The 11,790-nt window shown below is 39.7% G+C and overlaps 1 protein-coding gene across 1 annotated transcript in view; it reads left to right on the forward strand.

Moving 5' to 3' along the window:
• LOC115275970 (phosphoglucomutase-like protein 5) overlaps window positions 1-11,790 on the forward strand; it is a 35,123-nt gene that overhangs the window by 19,988 nt on the left and 3,345 nt on the right. The window contains exons 2-4 of the mRNA XM_029919683.1: window positions 719-881; window positions 7,401-7,547; window positions 10,776-10,901. Of these exons, the coding sequence (XP_029775543.1) occupies window positions 719-881; window positions 7,401-7,547; window positions 10,776-10,901 (436 nt within the window). The remainder of the gene's footprint in view (window positions 1-718; window positions 882-7,400; window positions 7,548-10,775; window positions 10,902-11,790) is intronic.

Genomic DNA, 11,790 nt, shown 5'->3' on the forward strand with positions numbered 1-11,790 from the left:
TATATACGATGGAATACTACTTGGCAATGAGAAAGAATGAAATCCTGCCATTTGCAAGAACATGAAGGAACAGGAGGGTATCATGCTGAGTGAGATAAGTCAGTCAGAGAAACACAGATATCATGTTTTTACTCATATGTGGAACTTGAGAAACTTAATGGAGGACTGTGGGGGAAGGGAAGGGGAAAAATCATTTTAAACAGAGAGGGAGGCAAACCATAAGAGACTCTTGAATGTGGAGAACAAACTGAGGGTTGATGGGGATCGGAGAGGGGAGAAATGGGTGATGGGCACTGAGGAGGGCACTTGTAGGGATGAGCCCTGGGTATTATATGTAAATGATGCATCTCGGGAATCTACCCCCAAACTAAGAGCATGCTGTTTACACTGTATGTTATCTAACTTGGTGATAAATCATGTATGTATATATATATATATACAGAGAGAGAGAGAGAGAGAGAGAGAGAGAGAGAATATGTTTCAAACTACTAAAAATCAATGGGGCAGATCAGTTTATAGCTTAGTTGACTGCTAGATGTGGGTGCCCCGAATGGTGTTGGAGACACTGGGCAGGAGAGACAATGCCGGAGCTCTCCTTTACCCCTTAACCCAAAGCCCATCAATTCCCTTTCCAAGTGATTTACTGTGTGTTAACTGAGCTGGGGGCACTGCCTTTGGTCCCATGTAACTGGATTGATTTTTTTCTTTGGTAATCTAGATTGGACGGCTGATCATCGGACAGAATGGCATCTTGTCGACACCTGCTGTTTCCTGCATTATCAGGAAGATCAAGGCAGCTGGTGGAATCATTCTGACTGCCAGCCACTGCCCTGGAGGACCGGGGGGAGAGTTTGGAGTGAAGTTCAATGTTGCCAATGGAGGTATGTAATTTAGAAGATACCTTAATCTTCACAATTTCTGTCCTCTTACGTTATTGTAGTCTTACAAGACTCTCTGATGATAGGTAAGCAAGATGGAGAGGAAGTGGCTCAGAAAATTCCAGTGAGGTGTCTGTCTTGGTCAGGGTTCTTCAGAGGAGCAGAACCAGTAGACTCAAAAGACATTTATTGTAAGGAATTGGCTGGGTTCCATCAAGATGGCAACAGGAATATCGGGTAGTCACTTTCTCCCATGGACACAGAGAATCTACAGATATATGAAATAATATCCTCTGAAATAAAAAACCCTAAATATTAGCATTGCAACCCCCTTATACAGAGCAAATGAGAGGGAAGCCACATCAAAGTGGGTAGGAGAGGGTGGTACACAAACTCGCCACTGGTGAAATGATCTACCCTCTGGACAGGAAGAAAACCTAGAGCTTCTCCCTGAGGAAGGGAGGGTTCTTACTCCACATTGGGCACCCCACCTTTTAAGACTGACACCTGAGAGATGAGCCCCCTGCCCCCAACATCTGGCTTTGAAGACCAATTCGCTCATGCCCTTGACCCTCAGGGCTATGACCAACTGAGGGATGCCTCTTAAAGGACCTACAAACAGCCACACCTGCCCCAGGGCTCAGCAAGGGAGTTAGCTTAGGTGATCATAGAGGCTGAAATGTTTGGAGACCTGGAGACCCAGGAGAGCAATGGCGGAGTTTTGGCCTGAGTCCAAAGGCCTGAAAAACAGTACAACAGATGGTGGAAGTTCCAGTCCGAGATCAGGTTCAAAGGCAGGAGAGAATAGTGTCTCAGCTTGAAGTTTGACAGAGAGAGTGACTTCTCCCTTATTCAGCCTCTTGTTCAGTCTGGGCTATCAGTGGGCTGAATGAGCCACCTGACATGGGGAGCGCACTTCCCTTTACTCAGTCTCCTGTTTGCTCATCTCCTCCAGAAACACCCTTACGGACACACCCGGAATAAAGTCTAACCAAATATCTGGGCACCCTGGGCCCAAGCAGGTTGACATATAAAAGGAACCATCGCAACGCTTGAGGTGATATGACCACAAAGTGGCCTCATGGGATCTTGACCCCGTTTGGTGTTTTGGTCCTCTTCACTCCTTAGCGCAGGCAAATGGTTGAATAATTGATGCTTATCTGATGTGGAAGGGCTCTGGATTTTAAAGTAGGAACTTATTCTGAGTCATTTAGACCATTCCTGTCATTCTACAGATGAACACATCAAATCCCCAAGAGGCTCTTACTTGTTCAAGTTCACATGGCTGCTTAAGGCCAGACAAGTGAGTTTTTAGTGTAAATCATACACTTTCTCTTTTCTATAGCCTTGACTTTATCTCATTGAAATACTTATGATCGTTTCACTTTTTCTATATTTATAGAAATTTATAGTTTGGAGGTCTTTGTGGGGTGGTTTATGTATATAGGGATGAATTAGAAAAAAATTTAAATATTTATAAAGTTAAGGAGGATAATAAATGAGTAGCTTGTGTCCATTATTTGTTTTTCCATCTGCATTTTTCCCCTGGAAGGGTTTTAAGGTAAATTATAGGATGAAGACGTTTTATACCTTGATATTTCTGAATACATCTCTTCAAAAGAAAGACAAAATAACACTAATTCCCTAACATCCTCTAAAACCTAATCTATATGGAAAACTTTCCAGTTGTCTCCAAAATGTTATTGATAGCTGTTTCATCCCTGAGCAGGATTCATCCCAGAACCATGCAATTCATCTGCTTGTCAAGTCTCTAAATTTTAATCTAGAACACTGAGTCTGCTTTTATAGGTGGGTGGGAGCTGAATTTTAACCCACAGCAGTTACTTTTATGAATTATTTCTGGCCCAGCCCAGAAATTCTGAAGGCAGTATTTGTTATTTCCCCCTCCTTACAGCCATTTGGGTCATCATCCAAACAAAGGAACATCACTCACATCAAGTGTTTAAAAAAAAAAAAAAACCAAACAGGGGCACCTGAGTGGCTCAGTTGGTTAAGTGTTTGACTTCGGATCAGGTCATGATCTTAGGGTCTGTGGGTTCGAGCCCCGTGTCAGGCTCTGTGCTGACAGCTCAGAGCCTGGAGCCTGCTTCCAATTCTGTGTCTCCCTCCTTGCTCCCTCTTGCTCATGCTCTATCTCTTTCTCTTGATGTCTCAAAAATAAAGAAACATTAAAAAAATTAAAAAAAGAAATAAACAAACCCACAAAATATCTTACGAAGGGTTCCCAGATGGGAGAAGCTCTTCTTCACTAAAATCATGCCTAGGACCACATCGAGTCTTGCAGCAGGTTCTGAGAATATCAGAAAAAACAGGCAATATTCAGGTAGTCTCCGTTCGTTAATACAGGAAATCAAATGTGCTCGGAAAATGGCAATTTATAGAGAAATATGATATACAAATTGCCAAACTAAACAATGGATTTCAAGTATTTGGATTTTATATTTGATTTCATATCTTACAAGAATACCTCAGTCATCTCTCTGACGTCCTGTGAGTCCTAAAAGGAAAAGATACTATTTAAATACCCATTTTGTAGATTATATTACAGGAGGAAATGAGACCTACTCAGCCATAGAGGGAGGGAAATTGAATTTATCATTAAGCTTTTGACTATATTGAAAGTCCCTCTTTTACACTTAGTTCTTCATACTTCTGTGTCTTGGCATCATTAATGGAGCTCACATTCCCGATGGCATAGAGAGATTCAGTTGGTTTCTTCCCACTCAAAGTAGAATAAATTTTACCATAAGTTCTTCTTCGAGACAGACATGCATCTCTTTTCATTGTATGTCATATAGATACACTTTATGGAATTTGTAGGCACATTCGGAAATGGGACACATCTGGAACTATGTTGCTTTTATTTTATTTCATTTTGTTTTATTTTTTGTTTATTTACTTATTTTGAGAGAGGGGGGAGGAGCCATGAGAGAAGGAGAGAGAGAATCCCAAGGAGGCTCCATGCTCAGTGCAGAGCCCGACAAGGACTTGGACTCATGACTATGAGATCATGACCTGAGCCGAAATCAAGAGTCACGATGCTTAACTAACTGAGCCACCCAGGCGTCCCTGCAACTATGTTGCTTTTAAAATGGATTTAGAGGAAAGGACCGTTCTGAGCATTCTTTTAAGTATAGGGGAAGGTGCTAGAGGGGAAATGGAATCAATAATAAAAATACTGAATTTTTTTGACTCTTACAATGTGCCGGGCATCATACGTAGATCTTTACGTGCCTTATCTCACTTAATTCTCCTAACAACCCAATGAAGTGACTAAGGAATAAAATGGTTTAAAAAAGTCGACCAATGTCACAGAATTAGTAAGTTACAACAGTCAGAGCCTAGGTTCAGGGAAGAAGGCAGAACATTTGTATAAGAAGGCAAGGAATGGTGAAAGAAGCAACTCTGAGGGGTGCAGAAAGGAAGTTTGGGGAAATACATCCTAGATCTATTAAAAAAGAAAGAAAGAAGGAATATTACCTGCTAAGATCATGGTAAAGGGATAAAGAAGGCACTTAGAACATATTTTGAAAGGGACTCTGGGAAATCTGTTGAGAATTCATGGGATGTTGTGAAGGTTAGCCACCTCATTCTTAGGGGCAGCCAGTTGGTGTTACTTTGTGACTGCCTCCAGCACTGCATGGGAGTCTGGGAATGGCAGCGGTGGGGGAAGGTGACAGCAATGTCCCAGGGTTGGGGAATGGCAGCATGGGCATGGCACAGCCTCATGAGGGCTTGAACTCGTTACGGGTGTCTGAGCTGACATTGGACTATGAGGATTCAAAATCCAGCCTTGGTTAATTACCAGTGATGGGACCTTGGTTAAGGGTCTCCCCCTCTTCAAATTTCAGTTTCCCCATATGGGAAATGAGGATAATAATGATTCTTTATCTGCTTTTTGTGAGTGCTCAATTCCACATAAAGCACGAAGTGTGGTGTATGTAAGTTTCAGTAAAGATTGGCTCATGTTATTATGCTAACAAAGGTATGGCTCCAATGGTGGATCAGAGTCTTGCCTGGGTCAAGAAACCACTGAAACTAGAATGGATCAGTAGCCTGCGATGAAAGTGATGATGAGCATCAGTATAGGAAGGAGCAGGTTCACCAGAAGTACAGAGTAGGGTGGCTGGCAGATGAGGAATTTGTGGGTTGAGGACAATAATCCAATTTGAGATTTTTGAAAGGATTTCAAGTGACAACAATACTTAAGATATGACTCTGCCAGCCATTGACTAAAATGAAAAGCAAAAGTCATTGGGGTAGAAGATGCCAAGGAAGTGGGAAGTTGTCGCTGGCTGTAGAGGTTGTTTGTTGATGGACTGTGAGGGTCACAATGTGAGTGGCTGATTGGCATCATAGAAAAGCCAACATTTCAGAAGTTGTTTCACTTTTGGAAACCGGCGTGCTTTGTCATTAAAATTCGGACTTTAAAAATGTGAGCAGCATAGCCAAAGAACAAAATATGACACCCGGGGAGCAGGGAGATATTCATGCATTGGTTAAACCGACAAGTGTAAAAACCATAAAAACTAGACAAGACTATTTACTGTTTTAAGTTTTGCAAGAGGATGAAAAATGGCAAGAAGTGAAGAAGGAGGGCCATGTTTTTTTTTTGTAGTCTTTGCATTTCCTATAGGACAAGGAACTATGGGGAAAATCTCCTAGGCTCTCTTTCCCACACACTGGAATGGGGCTGTTGATATTCCTTTATCTTTAAAACAACTTCCTTGAGGTATATATAATTGATATACAAAAAATATATAGCACAGATTTAATGGGTATAATTTGAAGTATTCAAGCGCCATTCCTTTTTATCCATTCCATGAATGTTTATTGGGCGGCAAAAACAGTGCTATCCTTTATAAGGCAACACTATCTAATAGAAATATATTGTGAATTAGAGATGATTTTAAACTTTCTAGAAGCCATGTAAAAAAAAAAAGAAATGAATAATGCAGTTTAAACCTAATATACTGAAAATATTCTTATTTCAGCCTATTATAAAAAATTAAGTGCAAGGTGCCTAGGTGGCTCAGTCGGTTGAGTGTCCGGCTTTGGCTCAGGTCATGATCTCACGGTTTGTGGGTTCAAGCCCCACATCGGACTCTGTATTGACAGCTAGCTCAGAGCCTGGAGCCTGCTTTGGATTCTGTATCTCCCTCTCTCTGTGACCCTCTCCTGCTCATGTTGTCTCTCTGTCTCTCAAAAATAAATAAAAAACATAAAAACAATTTAAAAAATTAAGTGTAATCTATTACATTTTTTTCTATGAACTCTACAAAATTTGACATGTAGTTCACAATTATAACACATATCAATTTTGCTAGCCACACTCCAAGTGCTTGATAACCACATATCACTAGAGGCTATTGTACTGGACAGGGTAGCTCTAAAGATTGGGATAGAAAAGAAATTATTTCTTGATTATTATCAAATGAAAGTTACACTATAGTTGGGTAATTCATACAAAATCTATCTATTTATCTATCTATCATTTATATTTTGGATCTCTCAATGTACTCATTTAATTCCCAGACTTGTTGCAAAAAATCTGAAGTGACTTGCATTAAGATATAAAACTTAAAAAAAAAAGAAAAACAAAAAGAGTACAAATTGTTGATTTCTCATTCATTTAGAGTCTATCACAACCTAATTGTCTTCTTAATCTTGTAATGAAATGGATCACATATTTTTGTTTAAACCTCATTTCATTTATTTAAAAAAGTTTTTAAGTTTATTTATTTTGAGAGAGAGAGAGAGAGAGAGAGAGAGAGAGAGAGAGGGAGAGAGAATGAGTGGGGGAAGGGCAGACAAAGAGGGAGGCAGAGAATCCCAAGCAGGCTCTCCTGCCAGTACAGAACCTGATCCAGGGGCTCGAACCCATGAAACCATGAGATCATGACATGAGCCCAAACCAAGAGTCAGATGCTTAACTGACTGAGCCACCCAGGTGCCCTGTTTAAACTTCATTTTAAAAACTTGGAAGTCACTAGAGAGCCTGAATTGGGGGAAACAGTTGACCCTGGTACGCTCCTGCCTTAACAAGGCAGCAGACCTTGGAGTAGAAGTCATACTCTCTTTCTCTAGGTGCACTTGGGAGGCTGCAGTTTAAATCTGGGATCCCTCACTTATGTCAAGTGCATATCCTGTTGGTGTCTCATATCCTGAATAAAGCTGATTACATAACCAGGTCTCCCCAGCAGGTGTAAAACTATTTTTAGGGAAGATGTATCATTGCTGAGAAGTGGATTCAGAAAAACAAACATGTGGGTTATTAGCCTACATAGAACAGGCGAGGCTGACCCAATTTCCGCCATCATGGTTGAATACAATGTAAGAATATGGAGGCGAATTGAACTGCGAACTGGTTGTCCATTGTTTGGAGAACAAATGCATCTTTCTTTTGCTTAGTGGCGAAGGAGATAACATTTCTCTAATTGAAATTGCAGACACTTTTTAAAAAAAAATTATTTTTGATGGTGCTCTATTTTCACATGTTAGGTCCTGCACCAGATGTGGTCTCAGACAAAATCTATCAGATCAGCAAAACAATTGAGGAGTACGCCATATGTCCTGATCTTCGAATCGACCTGTCTCGGCTTGGAAGACAAGAATTTGACCTGGAGAACAAGTTCAAGCCATTTAGAGGTAATAGATTATATTTTGAAAAAGTCAGAATAACTCCATGGATTGGGGGTGACTCTAGCTTCTGCAGGGAAAGGCACTCTTTAAAGCAACTGGACTGTCCATTTTGGGATTGGCTCTTGAGAAACACATGTACCACAACTGTGGTGCAAAGGGAAGTGAGAGTAGCCAAGATATTGAGAACTGGAAACTTTCAAAGCTGACTTTCTAAACCCTAGGTCACTTTCAGTGTACAAAAAATATCATGGCTGACTCCGTTACAGCATTCCAAGAATAGTCTGTGAATTGCCAAAACATGTCTTCCCTCTTCTAATCAATTAAGGTGAAGATGCTGGACTATCTTAAACAGTTGAGAGGAGACTCAACAAGGTAGTGGGGTTATTAAAATTGCCCATGGAAGATAGGCATTTCTTTTCCAAGCCGGAACCATGATTCAATGCATGAGTAATCACTTACTCTGTAGCAAGTCCTGTGTTAGGAGGTTTTACAAAAGAACTCACTAAGTACTGAATAGAGTTAGGCAAAGAACAGAATGAAATGGCCCCAAATATCCTATACTGTAGAGCGACTAAAACTTTTGGAGTACTCAGAACCTTTAATTTTGTGGATTAATATTGAATCATATAATATCATTAATATCATATATATGCATATTATTATTCACCTCTCTTTTATCCTATTGCTTTTGCCCAGAAGTTTTACAATTGGCAATAAAGCCAACTGTTTGTTTACCCCTGTAGTGCCCCATAAGCTTGAGTACAGTTTGTGTTAAGATGTTATCCTTACGTGATAGTAATTTAACTTAGCTAAAAAGATGAACTACATGACTCACAGCCACATGATCTTTGAGGGACAGAGAAGGGCTTGAAATGGACTGTTGAGGGGTCACACTGTTAAGCTAACATGACTGCCTTTTTCTTGAAGGATTTTGAGTCAGTTGCTTGCTTAGCTAATCAGAAATTCATCGAAAGCCCTGTGATACTGGAAACCACAGTGTCTCCTTTTATTAATCGTGCTGGGCGTGTACACATGAGCACACACATGCATGTGCTTGATTACTATCAATGAGAGATATATTATGTGAAACAAAATGATTTAAGTACACTTGTTTACATATATTTGGAAAAACTGGACAGTGAGATGACTGGGAAAACCCAGGCATTACCATCAGGAAGAAGTTGTTATTAATTGATTTTTGGTACCTTCACAATTTGTATGGTTGTTCAAGAGACCCCTGCATCTTTGGTGAGCTCAGAGTCGGGCAATTGCTGCAGCCACAATGCTAGTTTGAAGAGTTTTCTAAAACACTATGGATACCAGGAAGTGGGGAGAAGAATTTCTTGGCTCCCAAGAAGAATTTGGAGATAATTGTTTGGGATCATTTATGTGCTGTGTTCTTGCTGTGTTAAATGTTGAGCAGGGCTTGGGTTAATTGGAAACACATCATTCCTTGGCATTTCAGCTTCAAGGGTCAAGAGCGTGAACCATTTGATGTGATCTTTCAGTTTTCACTGAATTCTACTTGCTTCCTGTTTTTTACATTTCTGTTTACTGTGTGTTATTGACGATGAATGCCAAGTATATTTAGGCAAGTGGTTCAAGAATTAAAGGACCAGAATGAAATTGCCAAAAATATTCTCCTATATTGTAGAGTGAGTAAGACTTCTAATGGATATAGGACATAACATTTTATTTTATAAATTATTATTTTTTATTGTGGTAAAATATACATAACATAAAGTTTACTATTTAAATCCTTTTTAGGTATATATTTCATATCAATTAATTCTTAAATTATTGTACAAATTAATATATCCTTCATGTCAGAAGATTAATCATTACTTTATTAATTACTTAGTTTATTGTACTAATTAATATCCCCCTCATGTCAAAGGATTAGTTTTTAATGAATGTGAAATTATTTGTTATATATATGGTTCATATTATATATGAATGGGCACACATACTACATTGATTTAAGTGCAAGGAAAAATATTTTTAGATTTGTATTTGACCAAGTGATGAGATAGTTTCATATAGAATATTAAAATTCCATCCATTAGGGGCACCTGGATGACTCAGTCAATTGAGCATCTGAATTTGGCTCAGGTCATGATCTCACAGTTTGTGAGTTTGAGCCCCGCATTAGGCTTGCTGCTGTCAGCACAGAGTGCACTTCAGATCTTCTGTTCCCCCCTCTCTGTCCCTGCCCCACTCACTCTCTCTCTCTCTCTCAAAAATAAATAAAACATTAAAAATATTTTAAATTTCCATCCATTAAATATTATACCTGGATTTACTGAAAATTATTAAAGATGGATTGGCAATATCTTACCAGGATTAATATTTCAGAATTCCAAAGTAGTATGTATTTGAAACATTTGAAAGACAACATCCATACATTTCAAACTTTAAGTAGGAATTTAAAAGCAGGGCTTATGGACAAATTTTAGTGCCTAAAACGTCAGATATTTACTATTCTAAGAAAAATACTTTCTTAGTATTAATTATATGCTGATGGCCAAGTCTGAAAAATGTAATGTATTTTGGGTTTTGTGTATCTGTCAAATAACTGGAAAAGACTTGTTTTGGATTCCTGGTCATTGGGTGGTACCAGACATTGAAGACCATTCATGTTAAATGAGGATTTCTAAATATCTGGCATTCACCCTGAAATTGGTACTGGATCAGTCACACAAGAGACTTCAAACTAACTCAGGAATAAATCCTTCATCACCAGTTCCAACCCTGGATTTGGTGGTCACGGTGGCATTTGGAAAATAGGGATCACTGAAGTCACTCCTCGATTTGTTTCAAGCCTGCTGAGTCATTCTTTGGCTAAATCCCATGGGAGAGGCAACAGGGGGTGCCCAGATGCCTCCTAGAATTGAGGTGTGTGCATTTTTGGGAAGGCGGTGGTAGGAAGACGGTGGGATAAGGGGCATAGTTTTATCCTAACTACTTTATTTTGTGGTTGATTTGTCATTTCCAAATAAAACTGTGTAACTTGTATTATTTACACCAAATGATGACCTGAAAAGTTTGTAGTATCTTGATTGTGACTTAATTTGTGACTTAGCCTTCAAATGGACACTTGGCTTTTCACATGGGTCTCAGGGTTATGATGGAATTGTGATCAGAACTTCATGCTGTTAGGGTCGTGATTCTTTTTTACACTTCCGAGTCTACTTCATGGGTCACTGACATTTCCTTTTGCTTTCCTATCCTTAGTGGAGATCGTGGACCCAGTAGATGTCTATCTCAACCTCCTTCGGACCATCTTTGACTTTAATGCCATCAAAAGTTTGCTGACGGGACCCGGCCAACTGAAGATCCGAGTTGATGCAATGCACGGAGGTAATTTTGTAGTCTTTGCCCAATTGGTGGACAAGAAATGTCAAAGAGACCTCTACCCATGTTGGGCTTCTGAGATTATAAGGAAGATTGGATTCATAGATATTCACACGATGTGTGTATGTTCAGATATTTGGAATGCTCTGGAAAACTTCAGGGTTCTAGCATCTCTCTTACTTTTTATTATTTAGTTTTTCAAAAAAATATTTTTAAGTGAAGTGTAATTGACACACAATGTTACAGTAGTTTCATGTGTACAACATGGTGATCTGATAGCTCTGTGTGTTATGCTCTGCTCAGCATAAGCAAAGCTACCGTCTGTCACCATGCAATGCCGTTACGACACCGTTGACTACGTTCCCTATGCCATACCTTTCATCTGCATGACTTATTCATTCCATAATTGGAACCCTGGCTCTCCTGCCCCCTGCTCCCCTTCACCCATTTTGCCCATTCCCCCATCTCCCCTCCCTCTTGCGGTTTCTCTCTTTTGATGCAGATGAAGATAGTGGTGAACAAAGGAGTTAGAGGTTATGGCTGGTCAAGTATGGAATGGATCCTTAATGGTGGTCATTAAAAAATATATTTTGGGGGCGCCTGGGTGGCTCAGTCGGTTGAGCGTCCGTCTTTGGTTCAGGTCATGATCTCATGGTTCGTGGGTTCGAGCCCTGCGTCAGGCTCTGTGCTGACAGCTCAGGGCCTGGAGCCTGCTTCAGATTCTGTGTCTCCCTCTCTCTCTGAACCTCCCCTCTCACGCTCTCTCTTTCTCTAAAAAATAAATTAAAAAATATTTAAAAAATACATTTTGATCAATGTACATGCAGTTTAAACAGTCAAGTAGTTCAAAGTTTATTAAGAAAAGACTACCCCCAACTTCCCCCAATTCCCTATA

Source organism: Suricata suricatta, chromosome 13, assembly GCF_006229205.1.
Source record: "Suricata suricatta isolate VVHF042 chromosome 13, meerkat_22Aug2017_6uvM2_HiC, whole genome shotgun sequence".
Taxonomy (NCBI): Eukaryota; Metazoa; Chordata; class Mammalia; order Carnivora; family Herpestidae; genus Suricata; species Suricata suricatta.